This window comes from Semicossyphus pulcher, unplaced genomic scaffold, assembly GCF_022749685.1.
Source record: "Semicossyphus pulcher isolate SPU_LCO1_2020_fin unplaced genomic scaffold, fSemPul1.0.p SCAF_19, whole genome shotgun sequence".
NCBI classification, from domain to species: Eukaryota; Metazoa; Chordata; class Actinopteri; order Labriformes; family Labridae; genus Semicossyphus; species Semicossyphus pulcher.
The window spans coordinates 13,185,631-13,212,670 of NW_027211692.1; the positions used below are offsets into that span (position 1 = coordinate 13,185,631).

A 27,040-nucleotide genomic window follows, 5' to 3' on the forward strand; every position below is an offset into this window, starting at 1 on the left:
GTCTGAGGATAGACAAAGGGTGAAAAGATTGTCTTGCCCTCTGAGGCTAATTTATGTTGGTGATTTTGGCATATATTTGTAGAACTGTCTTGACATGTGATAACGACGTTAAAACCATGCTGAAAATGGGTAGTACAAGAATGTAAAAAAAAAAAAAAACCTTATGGGGAAAATATCCTTATTTAATTCCTTATCCACTCCGTGTCACTTGAAAACTCCATTGGTGCAAGTTATGTTCATACAGGAAAAAATAATAAATAAAAGAAATAAAATAGATCTTTCCTGGACACCATGTTGCATCCAAGACAGCTGAACAGGGTGCTATTGTGAATATATACAGTATATAGACTATTCATTGTATGTAAGATTTTTAAGCAAAGTATACTTGAATTGTCAAAAGTAAAAGTAGAGTTGATGTTTATTGCTCTATATGCTGTTGTGGGTCTAAATGAAAGGCAGTCTACTAGCCTTTTATTCCTATAAGCATGATATAGAAACACTTTTGCATTTGAATTAACAAGCAGTTCAATTTCCATTTTTAGTTTTTAGATAGCTTTCATTTTACTAAGTGACATCTCCCTAATTCGCATAACTAGACTTAGTATTTCACGCGGTTTCATCAACCTTGTCACAAAAGGTGGCATACAATATTTATTTGCCTCAGATTTATTCATCACTCCCTTGAAGACGTACGTCACTCCAATGACGCTACATCTGACCTCTCGCGAGACGTAGCGCAGTTTCCCTTCTAGCAGTGTGGTGTGTGAGCGACAGAGAAAAGGAAAGATGGCGACGCAGGAGAGCGAAGGAACTAAAGCAACCGTGAGCAACGGCGAGGTAAAATGAATGACACCATTATTATTCTATTTGCTTCTCAGGTCCAGGGGAAGGGAACCGTTTTGTTCGTTTAAGCATTGAGTGTGGGGCCGTTAAAATGGAAACGTGTTACCGAACGTTACACGAGCCTCAGTGACGTTGTCAGTGCCGGTTGGTTTTAAAACGACCCCCTCCTGCCGCTAAAGATGTGTTGAGAAATCCTGTCTGTTAGCGAGCAGATGTACAGAGTGAGAGCGGTGTTGACGGTGAAATCTCACCTTGAGACCTGCTATTACACATGAGTGAAAAGATAATTAGTTGACTTTAACTGAGAGAGTGTTAGCCAACTGACTGCTGCAGTGTGTGAATTTGCTAACGTTATCACAAGGCCTGAACCTAAGCAACGCAGCTTGACTAACCAGGCCAGTCTCAACCAGCTCTCACACATTTCTTATCCTTCTGAAAATATTTTCATCTGCCTTTTTGTTTACAGTGTTACGAGAGAACGTAAGGCTTAAAGTAGAATTTGTAATTATCACGGCATAAATGTGCCTGACAGCCCATCTTGTTAGCGTTGACAGGTTAGATAAATCAGGTGTAGCTGTCGCCAAGTTTAACAGACCGTGGAAAATGCTCTCTTTAATTTTACTACAGCTGTTACTTGAGGTAATTGTAGGCTGATATCATGTCAGCTAGATTGTCCGGAATGACAAATGCATATCACAAGTTACCAGAGGTCAAAGTGAATCATCAAACCACTGGTCTCCCTTATGCTCTATCTAGTCTCTGGCCAAGCAAACTTTAACATTTCTATTGATACAAACACGGATAATCCTAAGGTAAGTGTATGGAAATGTGTAGCAAATAGTTAATATTTTATAGCTTTACTTCATTAAAGATCAAGACCGTCTACTTGTAACTTGTGTCAATCGACTAGGTAAACTAGGGTTTTCTTATCCCTCACATGTATTTCCATTTCAGTGAAGTCACAAAGCTAAGCAAAAATTAATCCTTGACAATCTCAAAAAAAAAAATCCCAGAAGTCCTTCCAGATTCGTCTAAGTCTCTTCCAACAGTCTGGGTTAAAGCAATAGTTGCGATAGGCCACGAATCTGTTTTTCTACATATAGTTAGAAGTGTCATTGTAGATCTCCGGAAAACCATAAAAATCATAAGTAAAATGTTACATTTTTTACTAACAGATCAAGAAGGATTTGTCTTCCAAAAAACGATGCCTGGCTCTGTGGTTTCAATCTAGTGGCAATACAGAAGTGGTAGTAACTAGGGCAAGGGTTCATTGTGAACTCAGTGTTTCTTTGGCCATTAAATTGCTCGGTCAGGAGAAATAGGCTATTAGCTGTAGATGAGGCCGTTAATGTTGCTCCCAAGGCCCACTGCTGGTGAATCAGTTGAAGGTGTTTTCTGTGGTATTAATTTAGGTGAAACACTAAGTGGCTGGTAGTGCTTTTAATTTTCTCAATTTTAATTAAATTTTCTGCTGAGAACAGGTGTAGCTATATTGGCTGAAGCACAGCAAATATAATAAAGTCAATGTTCGCAATCTAAACTAACAGATGATTTAAATTTTACTTTATGGAAATATCCTCAGTATCTGAAGAGTAATAATGTAAACAACTAGCAATTACAATGCAGACTTTAATCAATCTTGGCGATGATTAAACGGCACACAATCATTTATATCTGTTTTTTCATGCCAAGTGTTGCATTTTAGCTTGCTTCCTCTGTAGGTTAATACTCTTGCCATATGTTGTAAACATTACCAGAGAAATCTCTGACTTCTGAGAACCTTTTGCCCTCTTTCTGTCACACTCTCACATTCATTGATAATCCACTGTGAAGCATTTGCACCCTGAATAGTGGGTTAATTGTTAATCCTTGTCCAGAGTGTGTAAATTGTAAATTATTACCTTGAGCAGCAGCAAAGAACCTGTTTGTGCTGATTAGCATATTGGTCATCTGTCTGTGTAATGGTTATTATGTCGATCCCTCCAGGAGACAGAGATCCATGTCTCTGATAATAGAACAGGACATGGCAGCGAGGACATAAGCTCTGCTTTGAGCCTTTCATGGCCTTGAAATGTTATGCTCATAATGCTGCGAGGCCAGAGGCTTATCACAGACCTTAACATTTTCCCAGTTCACTCATTTCCACGCCTTTTTGTCACCCTGTTTAATCATTATAACTTGCTTAGGAGAAACACTCAAGTGTTGTTTGATTCTGGAGGCCAACCTCTGGTCTCCCTTGTGCTGGTGACAATGGGGGAGATTAGATGTTTAGATAGTGAATGAGTCTCATGACTTGGCATGCACTTGCGTATTGTGTCACTTCAACACAATGTGGCCTTGCTGGAGGGGTGGGGGGGTTTACATCATCATGCTGAAGCAAACTAAGGACAGATTTAACGGTTTTTTTAAACATCTAAATCTGCTTGCTGGTACTTGCTTCAATTGCACATCACAAGAGTTTTTTTATTCTATGCAAAAGTTGCAATTGTTTTAGTAGGGCTATATAATTTAGTAGTCAAATTAAATAGTTTTTGCTATAAAACCTTATCTCAAGTGTCTCATTTCCACCACATTTATGTCACAATTCAGGATTTACAGTTCAATATGTTGCCACACTTTACGCATATTATATTGCATATTATAAGTAAGTTACGTTTTTTTGGTATAGAAGGTCTTCACAAATTGTTGGATAAGAAAGGTAACAGAATCAACAGATTTTGAAGCACTCAGCTTTGCTAAATAAAACTGATGATCAAAGGCTGGCTTGAATACATGAGCCTTACGGAGCAGTTCGCCCGTGGAAAAAGCCACTGTCATTCAAAGCCGGTGTTCTCTATAATCGATAGAAGCAATGATATTTGAAATTAGCGCCATAGCTAGAGGAGAAAGTTGTACAAACAGCTCGTGGTTTTCGCCCATTCTCAATTTTTGCAACACCCAGCGTGCATTGCACCCCTCCCTCTGAAAGGAACAGCCCAGCGAGAGACACTGGTGAAATACTACCATTTTCGCTGCAGGCAATGGCTCAGAGCGGTACAGAATCCGAAGACGAGAATATACTGGTGGATCGTCTAAATAGTCTTCAGGTCTGCAGTCTACATTTCAAAACTGCTGATTTTGAACGAGACATGACATCGGAGGCGGGCGTCCTAGATTGAGGAAGTGTAGTTTAGCAAGCTCCCTGTCCTCCGCCAGATGACGCATTTTACGCTGTCTGGTGGAGGTTTTCCAGGCCCATTGGAGACGCGGATAGCGTCCTCCAAAGGCACAGAGAGAAATTGCTTTTTTTTAGTGGCTATATCTGATTTGGATTACATGATTGGCACCTTTTTTTTATTTAATTTTTTTTTTTTACTGATAGTGATGCTGTTTGATAACATACTTGATGATGCAATGCCATTGCTGCTCTGTCATTGTAGCTTTCTTAGCCTCACTGACCCTCTGTTTGTTTATGTGTGTTTGGTTTCAGGTGAGCAGCAATGGAACTGCTGCAACAACAGATGGCCAGGCTGTGCAGACAGCTGAAAATGCACAGGACCCTCAGCAGCAACAACAGCCGCAACAGCCACCTAATGCATGGCAGGTCATTAAAGGAGTCCTCTTCAGGTGAATTTTTTTCCTTTTTGTCTTTTGATCTCAGAACCAGCACACAGATAAAAGCTTAACGTGATACAATGGATGCAATATTTAACAAATACTGCTGTAGGGCATTTTAACAATTCCCTTTCATGCTTTGTAGATTCAGAAAAGATTAAGTGTAAGGGCTAATTCTTGTGTGACCACATGTGCACAGTACTTAGGACCCAGTGGTATTTGCATTTAAGATCATGTGTAGACCTGGTAGAAGTGTAATACTTTTTTGGCATTAGCCATTAGCTATTATAAATACTCATCTCTAACATCAAACTTTATAACATGGTTCAGCATAATGATGTGGAAAAGTGCATGTGTGGTAAATGTGTATAATCTTTCATTAACACAAGTTCCTTTATTTGTTATGTAGAATTGCCCTCACATACACAGACAATCACTTGCAATTGTTCAGACAGTACACCAAAATAATTAGTTCTTAACAAACTCAGTTCACACATTCTTAATCTACCAGCCTTTCTATTAACATATTCTATTCTATTCCAATTATTCCTCAGAAATAAAATTGTGATGGGAGTCCACGTGTGAATGAATAACCCTTGTAGTTCAATTTTAATTTATTTTTTTAAAGTTTGTTCAAAGAAAGAGAATGTTTAAGCTTGGTTGGTTTTCATCATAAACCTGACTGAGGAATGTCAAACCAAGATGCTGTCTAAAGTGGACTTACGTGGCTTTAAGTCAACAAACCATATATGTAACAAAGAATCCTTTAGTATACATTTGAATTCGGTTATAACCAGTCATAATATTTATTATGTGTCAGAATAAACCACACCAACCAAGGAGGGAAGTATACATTGAACAGAAACCTCTGGCACACAAAGCCAGTTAAGAAGTTGGAAGATATGTCCGTTGTTGACACTATTTGATCTCAGCGATACTTTCTTTGTTCGCCAGAGAGTGTTCTGTGTTCTTTCAATTTTAAGTTTGTAATTTGTGACCCATCACTGACTTCTGTTGCAAGAAAGGAATGTAAGTCTGAAATGCTGTTTGACTGGATCCTGTTCAGATCAGATTAGCCTCCTTGTGGTTTCATTCCTCAGATCTCAAGACAATGCTAATATGCACAGTATTTGTCTGTTTAAAACATGAGTATAGCTCTTCTTTTTTTTGTATTTTAGTTCCTTTTATCAGTTTTTATGCTCTTTATCTTTAATTCCATATTCACTCAGTTTTGTTTTCCTCTGTCTCCGTTTGCACCTTTTCCTCCAGAATCTTCATAATCTGGGCGGTCAGTAGTTGGTTCCGTCGAGGCCCATCCACTCCTGACCCCAACACTCCAGCCGGCGCACCCAGAGTACCGAGCAGGAACCTCTTCCCCAAGGACACCCTCATGGTATTACACCTGCCCCCTCATCATTGCCTTATCTGCTCTGCCAGCTGTTTATTAAGCCTATTTAATTGAATTGAAGCAGTTCATTCTTAAACCGCCCTCATACTCCAATCCCCTCAAGTATTTCAAGAGCAAACTGGTGTTATCTCTCGCTTTCAGGCCGCCTCATTGCTCTCCCCTGACTCTGTAATATCATAAACACCTTTTATTTTCTCACCATGCCTGCAGGACCTGTACGTGTATGTGTCCCAGGAGGAGGTGTTCGCTGACTTCAACAACACAGAAGCCCTGTTCTGGTTCCACAGGGACCTTGTCTACGGAGACTGGAACACGGGGGAGAATGGGGACGGCTGTTATGAGCACTATAAGGAGATGGTCATCCCTGAGGTGAGGATGAAGGGGAGTTAAATTTGAGGGAGATGCAGCTGCAGTGAGACAGACAGTAGATGAATGATGACGTGTTATTAATAAACTTGACAGATACGTAACATAATTATGTATTATTTAATTTTTGTATGTGCAGAAACTGCAGCAGAACGGATCGCTCTACATGCACGTCTACTTCACTAAAAGTGGATTCCACCCAGACCCAAAACGGAAGGGGCAGTATCGCAGACTGGCAACAGTTCATTCAACACGAAGTAAGCTAATGTGGACACTACAGACTGTAAACAAAAGCTGCGATGAATTAATAATGCATGTTATCATTTCTGTGTTAATTTTAACTCTCTACTTTTTCAGTGCTGAATAAATTCAAACGAAGAAAGTTTATGAAAACCAAGAATTTGCTAACAGGAGAGACGGAAGCAGATCCTGAAATGATCAAGGTTTGGTTTCATCTTTGTTTCTTGCACTGTCAAGCTAGACCAATACATTTGCAAATAGTAGTTTGCTGATCCAAGGAATTGCAATTCAGACATGCCAAACTAAATTGCCTTTAAGCTAAATTATAAGTTGTCTTACTGTTATAATTTATCCAGCAGAGAGCACAGATATGTTCATTTTTCAACAGTTAAATGTCATGCTTGGGCAGGGATCAGACAAGAGTTTAGGGCTGACTCATCACATTCGCCTTGATTTGATTGTTGTAGCTGTAACAGTAGTTTAGTTGCAGTTGAGGCAAGATTAGGCTGAGATTTCAACTCTTCAGGTTATGGTTTTGCAAGCTTATTCAAATAGTGATAAGACAACTGATCCAAGCCAACAAGATTGCACTTTGGGCATGCAACACTTTGTGTGATCCAAGACATAAGGCACTCCATCTGGGTGAAATGCTGTGTTCTTTAGAGAGCCCCAATCATCAATAGGCACAATAGTTGTTTAAGCCAATAAAACATGAGTTGTTTAAAGTGGTTCAGAGTTTCCTGATGTTTCATCTCAAATCTAATGCTGTGTTCAAAATGCCATACTGTCCTAGCAGTATGTACTGATTTGGCCATTATGTAGTATGTAGTATGCAAACAAAAGCAACATGTGCAGTATGCCAAAAATACCCAGATGTACTGATTCGGAGAAACCAGTCTACCTCTCCCACAATGCAAAGCGCTGGAACATTACAGCAGCAGTTGAAATCACGGACAGCAGCGGCATTCCAGCAGAAGGAGGCGCTATAGCTTAAGAAGCAGCTTTTACTGTTTACTTCCGCCTGGCGTAGCATACTGCAACATGAATATGAAAAGCTCCTCCATACTACATACTACCGCTGAACGCAGTATGCAGTATATAGCATGTAGTATATAGTATTTTTTGCAGCTCATCACTGTCACACGTCTGATCAAATGTGTTTCCTCACAGCGGGCAGAGAGCCACGGCCCAGTGGAGATCATCTCTCATTGGCACCCCAACCTCACCATCAACATGGTAGACGACCACACTGCCTGGGTCAAAGGTGGTGTGCCCCCTCCTCTAGACCAACGTAAGTTCCTCCTCTTGGTGATTTACTGCACAGTGCTGTTCATTTTAAAGGTCCCAATTAAAACAGCATAGAGTCTTATTTTCTTTCCTCTAGCTTTGACGCTTTTCTACCTTCTCTACCCCTAGATGTGAAGTTTGATGCAGTAAGTGGCGACTACTATCCCATTGTGTACTTCAATGACTACTGGAACCTTCAGAAGGACTATTATCCCATCAACGAGACTCTGACGGCACTCCCACTGCGCCTCAACTACTGCCCGCTGTCCCTGTGGCGCTGGCAGCTGTATGCTGCACAAAATGCTCGCTCACCATGGAACTTCCTACCCGAGGACACTTATGAGCAGTCTGATGAAGACCAAGACTCTGTCAAGGTAAAAGGTTATGGGTCAAAGAGAGAACTGGGAAAAAAAATGTTTAAGAGTTTATAGTTTTCTTTATAACCTTTTATCTGTATTTTATAGTGATTTCATATTTTAGCAATCACAGAATAGCCAATTTTGTTGCATTGTAACACAAAATTATTTGAGTATCGTCAGTATTTCTCCCAAATACTTGAAAAGTGTATTTTAAATGTATATAAAAAGATTACTGTGAGGGCATTTTTCCGGTCTTGTAGCCACAGTTGCAGCAAAACTCTTAACCTTGCGATGGAACAGAAAACTGAGATGTGTTACCTCCTTTAATTCAAGGTTAAAAAAACATTTGTCTTTGTGCAGGTGGCCCTTCTGGAAACCAACCCGTACCTGCTGGGACTCACCATTGTTGTCTCCATTGTGCACAGCATCTTTGAGTTTCTCGCCTTCAAGAATGGTAAGGTCACAGCAGCAGGAGTTTGTTGTTGTTTTATAAGCAACTAAAAAAGTGCAGTGTTTCCAGTGTCAGTCTACCCCTCAGCTTCAACTTTGCGTTTCCTCCTCCTCCTCGCTAGATATCCAGTTCTGGAACAGCAGACAGTCTCTAGAAGGCCTGTCGGTGCGCTCCATCATATTTGGAGTGTTTCAGTCTCTGGTGGTGCTGCTGTACATACTGGACAACGAAACCAACTTTGTGGTGCAGGTCAGCGTCTTCATTGGCCTTCTTATCGACCTGTGGAAAATCACCAAGGTCATGGACGTCAAAGTAAGTCAGAACAACACCTTTATTTTTTTCTTAATGCCCAACTGTGTTAAAGTGATGTTTGAATGAGAACTAGCAGACCCATGTATTAGACTGTAAACAATACTGACTCCTTTACTTCTCTTTGATTCAAATATTAACATATTGTACATGTGTCCAACCTTTCTGAATTATTACTTCCTGTTATAATGTCTGAACAATATGCCAGTAACCATTTATTTTCGTGCTTCTCCAGTTGGACAGAGAGAACAAAATCGCAGGGATAATTCCAAGATTGGTATTCAAAGACAAGTCAACATACGTGCAGTCTTCAACCAAAGTCTACGACGATGTAAGTTAAAGAAACTCAACTTAAGAGCTCTGTAGTAGTCCCTGAAGCTCTGTACTGTAGTCCACAAATCGTTGCTCTGTGGCTACACACATTTCTCTGTTGGGATAAATAAAACCTCACAATTTCTCTTGCTCTGATTACAGCCGACCAATTAGTAGTGTTTCACGTATTTTTATCCCTGTTCCTGATGATTCCTTTTCTGTCTCCTACTCTGACCAGATGGCCTTCAAGTACTTATCGTGGCTGCTCTACCCTCTGTTTGGCTGCTATGCCATCTACAGTTTATTGTATGTAGAGCACAAAGGCTGGTACTCCTGGGTACTCAGCATGCTCTATGGCTTCTTGTTAACATTTGGTAAGTGTATCTTGTATACTCCACTACTCATCTTTTTATCTTGTGACTCCTTTTTGCTTTAGAAGAACATTGATATTGAATGTCAGCTCTTGAAACTTTATATAGAGCCTGATTGAACATAATAAGAAGTGCTGCAACTATTTGTTAACCTTCAATCAAAGAATTACAGCATAAACATGACAAAGAAAAAAATCACAGAAGAGGAGAGCTTTCAACTTTAGTGTGATGTAAATCTCTGAATCTGCTCGTGTAAATGAAATGACGCAGGGAGTATTGGTGTAACTGCTGAATACACACAGCGGTCCTGTTTATTTTGTAAACCTAATCTAATAACCCAGACATGATCACATTTGAACAGTTTTTAAAGCTACAAAATCCTGACTTAAATAGCAACTTCCAACTGATCCAGACAAAATATAGCTTCATTTAAGTACAGCTAACCCTTAAAACACTCAAGCTATCAAGAAGTTAATGCAGATGGCTGCCAATGTTTGTCACTCTAAGTCAATAAATGTTTTATTTTAAAAAATATGGAACAAGTAAATGATGTAGAGGTGTAAACGCTAAAATATGTGAATTAAGGAAACGATATCCTAACAAAAATGGTTGCACAATAAATAAAATACTAAAATATGTAACAACATTTGTTTGGTACAGACCCCTTCATCATAAGTGATTTTAATGCAACAGGAATGTGTTTAAAGAAGTTAGGGATGAGGGACAGAAGTGTATCTCAACCTGATGGGTTTGCAGATGAAGAGACGAAGGAGTGCAACATCACTCTGTACACAAAAGAGTCACCCACTGATGCAATTCCCATCAATCATTATCATATTGCAATTGTGTATAGATAATTGCAATATGATTATCTTTCTGTACAGACTTTTGTGTGCTGCTCCATCTAAAATGATTGTCCATGTTAACAGACACGTCTCTGTAAAGATTATAGATGATCACTTATATTCAGCTTTATTGAAGTTGATCTTTTCTTCAATAGTCATTCTTGTTTCTGTCCCTCAATCAATGTCTGTTTCCATCTCTAAACGTACGTTATTGATTTGACACTCTGCTGCAGTTTGTTCCTGTTTATGTAAATCTATTTTTAAAGGCTAGAGACCAGGCTGGTTATTATTGTCTCTCTTAATTATCAGCTCTGTAAATGGACGTACACACAGCTAATGTTTTTATACTTGCATCATAGTTACATATTCAATTCCCAGTGGCCTCTGCTAATGTGCAGTGTAATAATAGACTACACGAGGGCACACTCAGCCATGCTGCCTGCTGTCTAATTTACCGCCTCTGGAGTAAGACTGTTTATGTTACCTAACCTTCCTCTCACTGTCTGCTTTTGGTTTTTAGGTTTCATTACAATGACACCGCAGCTATTCATCAACTACAAAATGAAGTCTGTGGCCCACCTCCCATGGAGGATGCTGACCTACAAGGCTCTCAATACCTTTATTGATGACCTGTTCGCCTTCGTCATCAAGATGCCCATGATGTACAGGATAGGGTGCCTCAGAGATGGTATGTACTACCGGAGCTAAAAGTTGGTATTATGTCAGGGGAAGTCGAAGTTGTGGTAACGTTGTGTTTGATTCCCTGTAACCACAGATCAACTGTCAATAGCATCTGTTATAGTTAATCATCCAACTCCATCTAGTGTCAGCTCACTACATCTGGTGTATAAAATGCCTTTTACTTTTACTACATCATTTACTGGTATGTACTGTGATAAAAAGAGCGCTGATCACATTATATTTACCAACAAAAGGGAGTTGACAATCGGTGAACCCCACATAAGCTGACATGAAATCATCTTACTCACTGTTGACTCAGTGTCACTTGTGTTCACTACACTCACCACTGTCAGCTAAATATGGGTGTCCAAGTTTGAGAAGCAGATTGCAGATTTTTTTTTAGATATTTTTTGGGCAATCACGCATTAGCTCAACTTGCTCATAAGATTTATACACATTTTACCAAGCTACTAGTTTCTAAAAGTTGAATTTGAAGACCACATTAAACAACTATAACTAAGCTAACGGTTATTAAAGGATAAATGTACTGGGCTAACCTCTGTTTCCTCTCCTCCTGCAGATGTGGTCTTCTTCATCTACCTTTACCAGCGCTGGATCTATCGGGTCGACCCCAACAGAGTCAACGAGTTTGGCACCAGCGGAGCGGACCAAGTCCCGAACAACACAGAAGGGGCAGATGCTGGGGCAGATGCTGCTCTTGATGCAGCCCCCGCTGCAGCCCCCGCCATCACAGACAAACCAGAGGGGGAGAAGAAGAACGATTAAGCATGGCGGTGCCCTTACCTGCCCACCCCCACCCCCTGGCCCTCACGGCTGGGGCGAAGAGGACTTGTGGAAATCAGGCATGGAGGGGAGTCATTGTTTTGCCGTCATGGATGCCACTTAAAAAAAAATTGCAGTTCAACTGTTCCCTCTGATTTCTGTGCAGATCCACAAAGAATCATATTCAGTTCTAGACTTGGGTAAATTCTTATTTCTGTTCCCCGCCCTCTCGTTTTGCAGTTCAAGTGAAGTAAAACAAACCGTGATGTACTGTATTCTGTATGATTTCTCTGAGGGTAAACATGTCTTGGAATTGAAGTTGGGAGGGCAACGGGTCGCAGTCACGCTATTTTTTTTGATATACATATACAGGGAACGAGGCCAAGTGAGACTTTTGTTCTTTGTGTAGATTCCTTGTGAATTTTTCTTTTCATTCCATGTGAGCACCGTGTTTTCAGACCATCTGGAAACAGGTGAGTAGTTCTGGAGGAAACTGGAAAGATCCTGAGCCAAGGCATATGTAGAAAAAGAGGAAGACGAGATGGACGACACTACAGGACACTTACCCACAAGAGAGGGACTACTACCCTCAACCCTTTCTCAACAAATGGTTAATGTTCTAAAGTGGAACATAAAAAAATAACAGCCTTGTTGGTATTAATATAAATATATTAATATTGTCAATGACTTAATTTTTGTTTTCCAGTCACTGAAACATTCTTTTGTATGTCCTCAAACTGTACAGAATCTCAGCTTGTCATGTTAATAATACCGATGTCAGAACTGTCTAGCAGTAGCTAATTTGCAAGTCAAATTTTTATTTTCCCCCCTCAGCCGGACGTCTGATTTTCAAATTGTCTCACGCTCCAAACCAGATCACCCTGACAGCTGCAGCGGAGGCAGGTGTCAGGTGTGTGCTGGAAGAATTACAGAGTCTCCCGTTTTAATTTTAAGTGCTGTTGGTTCCATGTTTGGTTCCATGTTGGTTCATACTACATTTTGATTCATTCATGTTTATAGTAAAACTTAAGTGTGATTTAAAATGTTTATGCAAAGATTCGTTGTTTTTACTCTTTGTTTTGTTTTAAAGTTGCTCACTAGGTTAGGTTCAAGAAACATTTCTTCATGCATCTTTTAATTTTTCACTATTTCTACTGGGTTTTTTTATTGTATGCTTATACAGCATGCTCATATGTTCAGGCGCTTTACTCTTTCACTCCAAGGGTTTGCAACTAATGGCTATTGTCATAACTAATTGCAATTTTCTTTCCACTAGAATCACTTTGTTCTGACAAACTGAATAATAGTCACCACTATTTTTCCGAAGCTGAAGATGACTTCATACTCCTTATATAAAAAACCCCCAACCCAAAACGTCAGTGATTCAGCAAACAAAAACCTACATTCAAGAGGCCGTAACTAGCAATAATGAACATAGTCATACAAAATCGTTATGTTATTTAAGATTTAGTTTGTTTCAGTGAGTCATGGCGAAAACAGCTATGGACATGTTTGACTAATGCTGGCACTAAATATATTTTATATTTTACATAAGATGCAAACTAAAGTGGTTTAGTGGTTGCATAACACGGTGAAAATGCAGCAGAAATAACTTGTATCTTTACACTGGGGCTGAGGAGGCAGGTGTTAGACCATTGAATAACTTGAAGAAAGGGTGTTTTTAAATTGACCCAGACACTTATATCGATATATTTTTTATTGCAATTCTTCCATATTGGGTCAGGCTTTTACCCTCTGAACACTACTGCAGCTTTTTTGTTTCTCTGTTTACTTCGCTGAGTCACTGCTTCCTCTAAATGCTCCAACTTTCGCTTTCCGTTTCCTTTAAACGGCCTAAGCTTTGTGGTGTCGGTAGGTGTCACTGGTCCACTTCATAACTTGAGCAAGTTGTTTTTAAAAAGCAGTTGGAATACGTCACTTTTAGAGGCGGTTACTTAACGTGCGAAGAGGGCATTGGTGCAGTTTGACAGCGATAACTATTATTCATGATCAAATGTAGGAATTCCCACTGCTACCTTGAATTTGTCGGAAACAGGAGCTGCAGCAAAAACATGATGCAACCAGGAGAAATATGTGAATAATTAGTTCCTCTAGCTGGGAAAAACGTTGACTAGATATGATTTGATGATTGTTTTTTCATTCAAATAATCAGCAGCGCTGTTTTGCCTATGCAGTGATGCTCAACTCATAAGGAAAGAGCAGTGTTTTTTTCTGGCAATCCAGCCTATTTCCATGTGATGGAAAGAGAGTTTCTGCAAGATTTTATAATGATAAACTTTCTCGATATAGTCACTAGCTGAAAACAGGACGATACTAGGTCATTATCTGAGATTTTACGTCATTTTTAGAAAGTTTCTCAATTTGAGATATTGTCTTTTTAGATACTTATTAAGTTGAGATTCTAAGTTATAACAGGTTCTTATGATTTTAATATGCATTTCAGATACGGGGTCGTTATCATGAAAAAAAAGAGGTATTGTGAATATTAAAATATGAACGTGTGAAACGATTAGGTACCTGCTACTCTGAGAGGGGAGGGGTTCGCGTCTGAGCGATGACGTCATGCTGCGGGGATTTCCACGCCCAGGAGCAGCCAATCAGAGCGAGGCTGCTCTGCTGCGGAAAAACTAAAACCGAAGCAAACTATCCTCCAGGCATTCAACACATGGCGATAAGTCTGGTTAACAGTTACTCTCGGGTCAGTACGAACACTCGGGACGGGTTTTAAGCCTGACGAGACTTTTTCTTTAGAGAAAAGTTTAGACCCAGAAGAGACGACTTAAACCGGAAATTATCCAGTTCGGAAAGAATTCAAGGACACGACGTTTATGGTCTTTAAGGACTCTTCACATGACATGAAAGACATGGAGATCTTCAACGGGACCACTGGTAGGTTTTACATTTAAATCTTAATGTTTGTGTGAGTGAAAGAGAGCTGACATCATCACCGGGCATGTGATATGAGAGAGCAGAGCAGCCAACACCCATCCCCGGATCTGAGCACGCCTCCCCGGCTGGCTGTCACTGCTCTGTGTGCAGGTCTTACTTTTACAACCACACGGCTGTTTTTATTGTGTTCGCTAATCGTTTGTTTTCTGTTTAATCCGCAGACCGAGGGGTGTTGGACTTTGGTGAGTATAGGCTCTCTCTTGTTTAGTTTTTTTTTGCCCAAGATACATAAAGTCATGCTCGTGAGGGATGCAACGTGTTATTTGCAAAGTGTGACCTGAGGCGACCACATTCAGAAGGAGAAGTAGACTCCATGATTAATATTTTTGCTTCCTCTTGTAGTGCGGTAAATATTTCTCGCAGAGTTTCTGCTTTATATGGTGGCCCTGAAGTGCAAAAAATAAAGACTCGCGTGAGCAAATCCACACAACTTAAGACAAAACTACATTTTGGTATCGTTGAGAATTTAAAATATTAATTTTATCCTATTCAGTGCATTAAAGACTGCAACTAATTTCTAGTTATAAATCTTTAAAATGTTTACTTATTTTCTATATACAGTTTTACATGTTCGAAATAAATGGAATCAATTCCAGTCGCCTTAACAATTCCCCCAAAAGGAAAGTTTGCATATTCAAATAGCTTGTATTTGTTTCCCTTGCAGTTTAAAATAGATATTGAGTTCTATTTCATCAAGTATAAGAAGCAGCAAATATCAACATTTTTGGTTGTCTTTTCACAATTTGTTATACTTTATATTATAAATTCATTATCAAAACTGTTGATGTTAATTTTCTGCTGGTTGGGAAATAGATTTATTGTTGTTTATTTGTATGACTGCTTTGCCGGGGACACAGGAAACCAGTTTCTGTTTGGCTGGAAAGTGTGAAAAAAAAAATGTCACCTTAACCACAGCTAACAATCTGTGCACATGGTGCATACAATACTTGAGTATCATTATCAACAGACCTAAGTTATAAATTCACACAACACATTTTTGATGGTTATGGTATAACAATAATAATGCACCTTTTGTAGTGCTGATATCTAAAATAATGGACTGTGTGGACTCAACAGCACTTTTCAGGCAGTGTCTTCCTTTACACTGGTGTAGCGCCTAACATGAAACAAACCTCATAAATATGCACATAAATACAACCACAAAATACAAACTCTGCGCCTCAAACAGGAAATTGTATCCTTGGTATGTCTCGGTCGTGGTATTATATTGCATTCACTGTGCAAGATAGTGCCTCTTTGCCCGGATTAATGCTATATTTCACAAAAGAAATGTTTTAGGTAGGTTAGAGGTCAAAATACTGTAAATGCAGGGTCTTGATTGAGATCCTCTTTACCCATCTGTAGAGATCATGTATCAAAATGACCTCATTATTTCATGTTGGTTTATCAGCACAGCTCCTTATTTATTCAGGAGGTTTCTTTAATCTTTTGATATCCCTTTATCAAAGTGACTTCACTATAGCTTCATGCCCACTTCTCAGCCTGAAATGAGCAAGAACTAAAATGTTATCGATAGGCCTGTGTTATCTTTTGACAAGTTAAAACTTAAATATAAACATTTTAATTTTTCAGTTAGTCAGCATCTGAGAAACTATCTGTTTATGTGTTTTATTACCAGAAATCATTCAGGAATTCCTCACAGAACACGAAGGCTCCCTCCCAGGACCTCCTCCCCCTCCTTCTGACCTCGCTGACCACACAGGGCTCCAACAGCCAAAACTGGTGGCGAGAGGCACGGCATGCCAGGTAAGTGGGATCAGAAAACATCACTGGGCGTGCTTTTATGGTGTTATGATGTTTTAGTACCAGAGTAGTCATCTGGGTTATTGTGGTCGATGTGGTGTCTGCTTCTGTTAACGGTTTCCTACATTTCCAATAATGACTGTTGGAAACATCCAGAGGGCAAACATCAAGGTATTATATTTGAGGTGTGGGTTAGGAGCCAGCTGTGGCCATATTTAATCCTTTATCTCAAGACTGAATATAGAAACAAACTCCTTTAGCTTTAGTTTGGCTTCCTCTCTGGTAAGATGTAAAAGTAGGAGGCTAAAGCTTCACTTTAGATGTTTTTAAAAGATCAAATGTCGCTGAAAGAAGCTGCACTAAAGCGCCTGTGGAGCATGGAGATGCATGGTTGGTTGTATTGTTGTTGTACAGAGTAGTCGTTACACAGCCAGACAGGTCGGGCTCTTACCATAAAGCACGTGGTTTACAGACCGCCTGGAGATCAGGGGTTGTGAAATCTGATAAGACTGCTGTGACGCCGCAGCCCGCTCAGTCAGCTCATGATAAAAACAGTAAATGTGACACGACTGAAACTCTGTATTACCGGTTTATCATTGTGATGCATGAGAGATTGCTAAATATGGGGATTTTGTATGTAAACACAATCTTTGCGGCCTGTGCTTGAGGCTGACACACCTCCTCGACGTGCCTCTTTGTGGGAGGGGGCTGAGAGAGAGAAGAAGGAGGGGGCAGTGGTTAGAAAAACTGTAAACTGACTCCTACTTTCAGTTTCCCTGCCTTTCTGTTTACTAGCCAAACCCACCCGGGGGGTGAAAGGTCACATTCTTCGTCCTGCACTTCGTCTCCTATTGGTCGATCCACGTCAGTTTTGGCTGACTTCCTGTTTCCGGTTCTCTGCTAGGCTTTTGTTTAGCCCAGGCTAATATGCTTGCAGACGCATACACACAAGCTCTTTGACAGCAGACGTCTGTGGCTAGACTGCATATTATGAAAGGTGATCTCATGCAGAGGCATCACCCGGCAGCAAGGCTTTAATGAGCTCACAGCCTGATTAACGGCTTCCCAAGCGACGAGGAGGATCTTTGCTTCTTTGTTCCCTGCAGGTTTGCTTTTTACTTTGTCCTTAAATTCAAATAGACTAAAGCTTAGGTGTGTTTTTAATGAAGTTTCACATGTTTTTGATACTTTTAATTTCTTACGCATCGCATTGAAGCTGATGAGAGGCCTAACTGGGCGAAAGTGAAAAACAAAAGAGAGGCGTTCAACGGCAACAGAAAGTCTGGATGGTCTGTGGTGTAACAAAGAAATAAGACATCAAAATGCAAGAGGAGGAGTCAAAGGAGCACATGATTAACTCTGCGCACTGATAGAAAGCACATGTATGAAGGAAAAACACGCAGTGACTCAGTTCTCACTGCCGCTGTGATGCAGAATGATTCACCTCCATCATCATCTGTTGTAGTCGACGACAGGCATCTGGTTCTCTGTTTTATGCCGTGTATGTTTGTTTCCACTTGATGTTGTTTTCTAACACTACAGGGGAAGAATTGTAGTCTTAAAGGGGCAGTCAGGGTTTTACTTAAGTAAAAGTACCAGTAAAAGAATGTAAGAAATACTATTTTTCAAGTCAAAGTCATACATTCAAAGTTCAGTATTGTCATGTGCTAAAAGGTCTGATTGTTTAGAGAAATGTCCCCCGTGATTGACAGATGAGTATATGTTACATAATTCCTCTTTATCGCGTTCAGGAGGTTTTCAATGGGGTACAGACCTGATTTGGGCTGGACATGACCTGAAGAGAGAGAGATGCTGATTTAAGGAACATTCGGCCTTGTCTCTTAATTTTTTCCAGAGCTGTGTAAAATAACGGGGGTATAAAAGTAGTAGTCAGTGTTTTTGTGATCTATTAAAGGCTCAAAGGGAAGTTCAGAAGTTAAATTCTCTTCGGAGTTGCTAAAAACTCACAGATGTCTGATCTGTCCATACATTCTTAATCTGATAAGAAACTACTAGCTAAAGCTGTCAGATAGATAGTTGTCTTTGGACATTGTGGGACTTGTTCTAGCTCCTTGAAAAACATCACAATTTGCTGCCTGTTACAGTGAGATAGATATTTGGCTTTACAAATGTCTTTCTTTAAAGTTGCATGTTAAAAACCTTGATGAGAAACAGAGTTTGGTTTGTCAGTGGTGGCGGCTTGGCATAATTATCTCAGATCACAAGACGTATATCTGCTGTCTGTCTCTAATATAAGGACAGAGATGAGAAAGAGAGTCATTTAGTTTTCTGCTCCTTCATTTGCAACAGTGAAATTAATTGATAAATCTGACATTTGTGGCAAAATGTAGAGCTCTGTGGCCATCCTTTATTGAGTCTATTTCTGTTGTCTTATTAATTGTTTTGTCTGCAAAAGAGGTTTACAACCACAAGCCCGGTGATATAAAGGTATGATAATGTTGTTGTTTGTGTTATTGTTTTTTTCTCTACAGCCCCCCTGCTCCTTCCCCCAGCCCCTGCAGCAGTCGTGCACCTCCAGAGTGATGCCTCACTCTTCCCGGGGATCCGCCTCCAGTTCCTCCCGGCGGGGTCGTGTGCCATCGTGTTTGCAGGGCTCTAAGAGCATGTCCTCACAGCGCCGCGGAGACGACACTGAGATGCTGGAGCAGCTTCTGGACAAGCCCAAACTGGTGGTTGTGGAGGAGCCGAAGGAGAGAGGCATGAGGTTTCGATATGAGTGTGAGGGGCGCTCGGCCGGCAGCATCCTGGGGACGTCCAGCACTGAAACCAACAAGACCCAGCCTGCGATAGAGGTAGACACATCACAGTTTTAAAGGGGGTTTACTGGCTCTAGGAGACAGTTAGAGAAGGTTTTAACCACAGATGATTTGTGTTGGTGTATACTCTTGAACCCCCTGTGTCGACCGATGCGTGGGGGTGGAGCTGTAAGGATGTGGGTAGTCAATAAGAAAGTCCCCACAAATCCAAGCTCCAGTGTGGTCAAAGACAGGCGGTGTATCCCCTCTCTGCATACTAACAAACACTCCTACACACACACACTCACACTCTCCGACTCACCCTGCACAAACACCATCGCACAATTAAGACAAAGCTTCAAGCTTGTGGTGATTTTAGGTGAAAGATCTCGATGAAATGTAATTACCTAAGAACAACCCTTGCAGTATATTTACATTTATATGGCTCTTTAATATTTAGTATCTTCTTCTACTCCATGTTTCATCCTTACTCATCAAGCTGCTACCCAAGGCTCTGTTTTTAATCATATCTGAGGGAGGCATCCCATCTCATTTCTGTGTGTTTGATTACAACATGTTTGTTTTGGCTCACATCCTGTGTGTGGGATGATGTGTTTACTGTTAACTGCCATTTTCAGTTCTTTCCCTGCTTCCCCCATTCATCTTCTTCTCCTGTTCTGTCTTACAGATTCAGGGTTCAATTGACCACTTAAAGTGGGTCAAAGTCACCGCTTCCCTGGTGACCAAAGACCCCCCACACCGGCCTCACCCACACTGCCTTGTGGGTAAAGACTGCCCCAACGGTTCAGGAATCTGCGTGGTCACGGTCAATCCTCACAGCAGCCGACGTCACAGGTGCACGCCCATTTCTACTCCTTAGACATGACCTTTTTTGCTTCTTTTTTTCAACCTACTATTCTCTTATTTATTCAGCATGAAAAATTGACTGACCTTTTTTTTTTTTTTCTTGCTTTCTGCTGTTGCAGTTTTGCTAACCTGGGTATACAGTGTGTGAGAAGGAAAGAGCTCGACGCTTCACTTGAGAAGAGAAGAAACCAAAATATCGACCCCTTTCAAAGTAAGATACACCCTAAGATGGTCATCTTTCTATACATAACATTTAAAGGATGATATCGTGTTTTCTTCATGATTTAATTTTGTGTCTTTTCCTCCCTCAGCCGGTCACTCAAAGGGCATTGAAGACATAGACATGAACGCTGTGCGTCTGTGCTTTCAGTGTGAGCTCGAGTGGGAGGACGGCAGAAAAAACGGCCTCAGCCCAGTGATATCAAACCCCATTTATGACAAGAGTAAGCTCACGTGTACGAGTTAAACCACAGTACAGACCACACAACAAAAGAAGGATTTCTGATAGTTGCATGTTTTTCTTTCACAGAGGCAACAACTACATCGCAGCTGAAAATCACCCATCTGAACCTGTACAGAGGCTCCTGCACCGGCAAGACGGAGATCTACATGTTGTGTGACAAAGTGCAGAAAGGTTAGATCACTTTTCACAACATCCTCTGCTCTGTCTGAAATATCAGACTGACATTTACAGTATGATGATGGTGTGACTCTCCCTCCTGATAAACATGGCTCTACTTGTTGCCGCTGATCCACAGACGACATCGAGATCATCTTCAGGCGGGGGTCGTGGAAGGCGAGCGGGGAGTTTGCACAGACAGACGTGCACCGGCAGATCGCCATCGTGTTTAAGACTCCACCCTACCAGGACCAGGACATCACAGAGGAGGTCGAAGTCAACGTTAGTCTGCGTCGCCTCTCAGACCAGATGGAGAGCGAGCCTGTTACCTTCATGTACCTGCCACACAACCCAGGTGAGTCAGGACTGTGCAAACAGGTCTGTCCAGTATGCAGGTTTTATATTGCCAGCATCCTCTTGAATGGCTGAAATATACTTGCCGTGGAGCATTTAATCTTAAGGCAGTCAAGTGAAGTATTTCTGTTTGTGTTTCAGATCCGTATGAGGTGAAGCGGAAGAGAAAGATAAAGTCAGACATCAGCTTCAAACCGTGTGCGACAGGTGAGAATAAAACAGTGTTTGTCCTTTCACTTCTTTCACTTCTTCTAGACAACAGCCAAGCGGGTAAATTAAATGTTAGAATGCCTCAAACTGCAAGACAGCCAACAAAAACCCCTCCCAATGTTCGACACCCAGATCAGTCAGGCAATTAATCAGATGTCATGACCCGCACGTCAAACAGCAGCGAGATTTAGAGATATCCATCCTGATTCTGAAATGAGTCAGGCAATTCAGAGCTAAAATACACTCAACATCTTCAGCGCTTCAAGGGTCCTGACAGTGTGTTGTTTATAGTACCAGGACCCTGAAACAGAAGCATCTTATCAGCCATCATTAACTTTGTTATAAAAACGTCCCTACTGAGGGAAAATGGCTATTCATGCTAGTTTATCAGGAAAGCTACATGAAACAGTCATTGTTAATGTTGTTAGTAAAAGCTTTCCTGCTACAGAATGTCAAAACGTCTGCTGTGAAAATGTCATTTTAAATATGGAATTTGACAAAGTGTTGTTAGAAACCGCACTGAGATGAGTTGAATATGGAAACAAACTGCTTTTCATGACACTTCTTTACAGCATGATTTTAAGGGGGGAAAAAGTTGATGAAAGGGTAGATTATTATCGTGTCTCCGTGTAAGCGTGAAAAGTCACACAGGATTATTTACATTAATTTTACATTCCTCTGATTACTTATCATCATATGATAAACCGTCACATGAGGGTGAGTCGACAAAGATCTGTAGTGTCCGGAAGATAACATGACATTTGAGAAGCTGACACGTACAGATTAATGAAGGAAGTAGAGTGTTGCAGTTAATGTGACATGATCATGTGTGCGATGGGCTTATTATAATAAAATGAAACAGGACTTCAATCATGTCAAGGGATATGTGCCAAAGATGATTTATATTTATAGTGAAATAAATATAAGTATTCTTTATACATACATATTTACATACAGTGGCTTGTATAAGTATTCATACCCCTTGAACTTTTCAACATTTTGTCACGTTTTGACCACAAACATATATTATTGGAATTTCATGTGAAAGACCAACACAAAGTGGCACACAATTGTGAAGAAGAAAGAAAATTATAAATAATTTAAAAAAAAATTTTTTACAAATAAAAAACTGAAAAGTGCTGTGTGCAAAAGTATTCAGCCCCCTTTTCTCTGAGTGCAACCAATTGCCTTCAGAAGTTGCCTGATGATTGCTGAATGATCGAATGTTGACCTAATGACTAAATAGAGTCCACCTGTGTGTAATCTAATCTCAGTACAAATACAGCTGTTCTGTGACGGCCTCAGAGGTTTGTTAAGAGAATATTGGGGAGCAAACAGCATCATGAAGTCCAAAGAACACACCAGACATGAAGTTGTGGAGAAGTTTAAAGCAGGGTTAGGCTATAAAAAGATTTCCCAAGCTTTGAACATCTCACGGAGCACTGTTCAATCCATCATCCGGAAATGAAAAGAGTATGGCACAACTGCGAACCTACCAAGACACGGCCGTCCACCTAAGCTTACAGCCCGAACAAGGAGAGCACTGATCAGGGATGCAGCCAAGAGGCCCATGGTGACTCTGGACGAACTGCAGAGATCCACAGCTCAGGTGGGGGAATCTGTCCACAGGACAACTATTAGTCGTGCACTGCGCAAATCTGGCCTTTATGGAAGAGTAGCAAGAAGAAAGCCATTGTTAAAAAAAAAAACCATAAGAAGTCCCATTTGCAGTTTACCAGAAGCCATGTGGGGGACACAGCAAACATGTGGAAGAAGGTGCTCTGGTCAGATGAGACCAAAATTGAACTTTTTGGCCTAAATGCAAAACGCTATGTGTATCACTCTGAACACACCATCCCCACTGTTAAACATGGTGGTGGCAGCATCATGCTCTGGGGGTGCTTCTCTTCAGCAGGGACAGGGAAGATGGTCAAAGTTGATGGGAAGATGGATGGAGCCAAATACAGGGCAATCTTGGAAGGAAACCTGTTGGAGTCTGCAAAAGACTTGAGACTGGGGCGGAGGTTCACCTTCCAGCAAGACAACAACCCTAAACATAAAGCCAGGGCTACAATAGAATGGTTTCAAACAAAACATATTCATGTGTTAGACTGGCCCAGTCAAAGTCCAGACCTATATCCAATCGAGAATCTGTGGCAAGATCTGAAAACTGCCGTTCACAAACGCTCTCCATCTAATCTGACTGAGCTTGAGCTGTTTTGCAAAGAAGAATGGGCAAACATTTCAGTCCCTAGATGTGCAAAGCTGGTAGAGACATACCCCAAAAGACTTACGGCTGTAATCGCAGCAAAAGGCGGTTCCACAAAGTATTGACTCAGGGGGGCTGAATACTTTTGCACACCGCACTTTTCAGTTTTTTATTTGTAAAAAAAAATTTTAAATCATGTATAATTTTCTTTCTACTTCACAATTGTGTGCCACTTTGTGTTGGTCTTTCACATAAAATTCCAATAATATATATTTATGTTTGTGGTCGTAACGTGACAAAATGTGGAAAAGTTCAAGGGGTATGAATACTTATGCAAGCCACTGTACATACAAAACAACAAGTAAGTATAATTATATATACTGAAGTAGAATACAATTATAAAGGTTCAATGCAATAATGTCTGAAGTAGCAGCTCAATTCTTCCAGGTTACAAGCGATGAATTAAACTGTACAGAGATGAAGGGGGGATTTAAGGGATATACGTGATGTTCTCAATAACTGACCTTTCATCATATTTCTATTTATTATTTCAGTAACACAATCTGTTCTTTCTCCTGCAGCAGAGAGTGTACCTGCAGCAGAGCCCTTCCACTTCCCGCAGCCTCAAACCATGATGTCTCCAGACGAGAGGCTCGGTGCTGCCCAGCCTGGAGCTGCCCCTTTAGGGGACATGGTTTACGGCGAGCCTCAGGACTCGGACAATGTCAACCATGAAGCCATTCTTAACGAGTTGCTAGAAAATCCTGCGTTAAGGGATATCCTTTCCAACCCTCACCTCACCTCATCGCTTATCCCTAGCTTTGAGCCTGATGTCAACTCCATGTTCGCCACCATGGATGTGAACTTTAACCAGAACTCATACGGTCAGGACTTTTCCCATTACAGCGACTGGCAGTTCAACATGCTGGTGAATGAAAGCCAGACTCCGCAGTCAGAGGCACAGGACGCCCTCTCCAACATGGTTCAGGTGAAGACAGAAGACGAGATCATGTAGCACTTATACACCCTTTCTGTCCACGTCCAGATGAGAGGAGTGATCCCTCTCTTGTCTGTATGCTAAATGTGAGGCTTGGCTTAGCACAAAGACTGGAAGCAGGCTGCTAGCCTGCCCGCGCTCAATGGTTACACAATGATCCTACCAGCTTTTTTGTGACATGTTTTTATGTCACTTTTGAGCTCCAGGAAGTTGCGGTTTCGGGCCAAGAAAATGCTAGTCTAACCAGAATAGTAGTTTCCCCTTATTTCTAGTATGTGTGCTAAGCTAAGTTAACCAGCTGCTAGCATTAGCTTCATATTTATTGTACAGATTTTGGATTGATATCAATCCTCTCATCGAACTCTCAGCAGAAAGCTTATTAGTCTGTTCCCCCAAATGTTGAACTTTTTACCATTATCCTCCTGGATGTAGAGCCAAACGAGTTAATGTCCCAGGTGAAGCTAAAAGGCTGGTTGTGTGTGTTTGCATCTACTGTGTAATGTGTTTGTAGACGCATTTGGTTTCACAACTCTGCACTGTTCCTTCTCACAAACCCCAAACCTTAAAGCCTTGCTGGTCAAGGCTGTAGCCACGAGGAGCAGGTTTGTAAAAATGTATCCCTAAAATGCTGCTAGCATTAGCCTTCAAGCTAAAGGTCAGAAGACGGTGATTTTCAGAGTCAGTGTGGAGCTTCAAAGAAAAAACAATGGACATATTTCACCAGGCTCAATCGACACCCTGCCATAAATTGCTTTTGCTATTTTAGTAAATCATTAATAAGGTAAGACTGAAATACTTGTCATGTAATGTTTATGTAAGGTCTGTTGTTTGCTTCAACATAATTTAGAGGAAACACTCAGTTCCTACTAGAAGTTGTCCGTGCTGTGGAAGGGTGTTAAAACACAGAAAGGCTTAATGACAGTAGATTCACATTTGTTCTTCACATTGCTCTTGTTTGTTTTCATTCTTTGGATGTGGCTGTCCCCCCGGCTGGCTTGTTTAATATTTAATCCACTTAAACGCAATAGAAACCAGTCCTGCTCGTAATTACAGCTCTGTCTGTCAGTTCCTTTTGTTCTGCAGTTTCACCCTGTGCTAGGCATTCACATGTTCAGCCTGTCACAAGTTCAAGTCCACCCTCGCCGCAGCTCTGTAGTGTCAACATGTGAGAGAAGAAAAAATAAAAATGTCAGTATGTTATTTTTGGCTCGTCTTTACTTCCCCTGAAACTGACTGTGTTTTTTTGATGATTCGTGATGAATCGAAGGATCGCAGAGTGACGACAGAAAGGGAGGAATGTGACCTTCCTTCGGTTGTCGGCCTACACACATTCCTGACCTGCTTGCTCACTTACACGAACACTGAACCCTGTAAACAACAAGATGGGTTTATGCTTTTCACATCAGAGTTAAATGTCAGCCATGTCCACAGGACAAACAGGTCCTGAGGGACTTGTTTGTCTTAGAAATTGGAGATAAATCATCAGATGAAGGTTCCCTTTGTTGGTCGACACTCTGTAGTTTAGTCACGGCGTCTTCACGTCCTCAAAAAACAAGGGCTTTTTATTCTCAATTGTCTTGGCTGTCACATCCTATCCAGTAATCCAGGCTGAAAAATTCTCTATTTCTCCTTTCAGTTTTTGTGGTTTCTGCCGAGTCTTTTCTATGACCACATGCTGACATGATGGGAAACTTGCAACACCACTTAAGAAACTTTCATAGATTGAGACAGACTGGGGAATATTACATTTATAGTCAACCATTATTTTGAAAGGTCAGTTTTTAGGGATACATGTGAAATATTTCCTTAAAGTTAATGAATTAATACTTTTGATTTCCATTAAATCAAACTAAATGTTTCATGGTCTGCACTTATTTTAGTATTAGCTATTCAGTCTTCTCTCTAGTAGTTTTAAATGATGGAGGCTGATTCCACCATGAATCAAATTGCCTGCTAATAAGCAAGGTCATCACAAACAGATACACCAGTTGCTTTCTGTTCTATTTCTAATATAGTAGTTTTTTAAGGGATGCAAAGATATTTATTTCTAAAGGATTTTATTCTTAATTATTAATTTTGGTATATAGATAATCAGAAAACAGTGGGGAAGCGTCCCTCAAAGGTCAGAGTTCAAGGGGACGTCTGACCAACAGTCCAAAAACCTCAGATATACAATGATCACAAATTATTTTAAACAGAAAACAAGTTAGTGGCATTTCTGACAAATAAAGTTGATTATCTTTGTTTGTCTAAGTGGTGTCATTGTTTATCTCTCGAGAGCGTCACTACACTTTGTTCACTCTCACACCCACAAACCAGTTTTCACTTAAACAGTAAACAAGCAATGACTACATCTTTCCAGTCATCTATGTTTGAGCCATGTTACCTCATGTGAAGCTGCTGAGGGTGTATAAGTTACAGCAGGTGTTACCTTTTCTGGCGCTG

At 40.6% G+C, this 27,040-nt stretch overlaps 2 protein-coding genes across 2 annotated transcripts; both read left to right on the plus strand.

Moving 5' to 3' along the window:
• Positions 1–760: 760 nt before the first annotated feature.
• clptm1 (CLPTM1 regulator of GABA type A receptor forward trafficking) lies at positions 761–12,896 on the plus strand. The gene is made up of 14 exons (XM_069668384.1): positions 761–837; positions 4,313–4,449; positions 5,707–5,830; positions 6,056–6,214; positions 6,351–6,468; positions 6,569–6,654; positions 7,622–7,742; positions 7,868–8,112; positions 8,458–8,551; positions 8,670–8,860; positions 9,093–9,188; positions 9,408–9,543; positions 10,906–11,073; positions 11,647–12,896. The coding sequence occupies exons 1-14, from the start codon at positions 787–789 to the stop codon at positions 11,850–11,852; spliced, it is 1,932 nt and encodes a 643-aa protein (XP_069524485.1). The 5' UTR covers positions 761–786; the 3' UTR covers positions 11,853–12,896.
• A 1,607-nt stretch (positions 12,897–14,503) lies between these two features.
• On the plus strand, positions 14,504–25,810 carry relb (v-rel avian reticuloendotheliosis viral oncogene homolog B). Its single transcript, XM_069669102.1, has 11 exons — positions 14,504–14,759; positions 14,981–15,001; positions 16,459–16,586; positions 19,076–19,396; positions 20,028–20,194; positions 20,326–20,417; positions 20,518–20,649; positions 20,736–20,840; positions 20,965–21,180; positions 21,321–21,386; positions 24,180–25,810. The coding sequence occupies exons 1-11, from the start codon at positions 14,699–14,701 to the stop codon at positions 24,611–24,613; spliced, it is 1,743 nt and encodes a 580-aa protein (XP_069525203.1). The 5' UTR covers positions 14,504–14,698; the 3' UTR covers positions 24,614–25,810.
• The last annotated feature ends 1,230 nt before the right edge of the window (positions 25,811–27,040 follow it).

Coding starts and splice junctions, on each gene's coding strand:
- clptm1 (XM_069668384.1), top strand. CDS start 787: ATGGCGACGCAGGAGAGCGAAGGAACTAAAGCAACCGTGAGCAACGGC. Junction 838..4,312: donor CAACCGTGAGCAACGGCGAG/GTAAAATGAATG, acceptor GTTTGGTTTCAG/GTGAGCAGCAATGGAACTGC. Junction 5,831..6,055: donor TCCCCAAGGACACCCTCATG/GTATTACACCTG, acceptor CCATGCCTGCAG/GACCTGTACGTGTATGTGTC.
- relb (XM_069669102.1), top strand. CDS start 14,699: ATGGTCTTTAAGGACTCTTCACATGACATGAAAGACATGGAGATCTTC. Junction 20,650..20,735: donor AAACCCCATTTATGACAAGA/GTAAGCTCACGT, acceptor TTTCTTTCACAG/AGGCAACAACTACATCGCAG. Junction 21,387..24,179: donor CTTCAAACCGTGTGCGACAG/GTGAGAATAAAA, acceptor TTTCTCCTGCAG/CAGAGAGTGTACCTGCAGCA.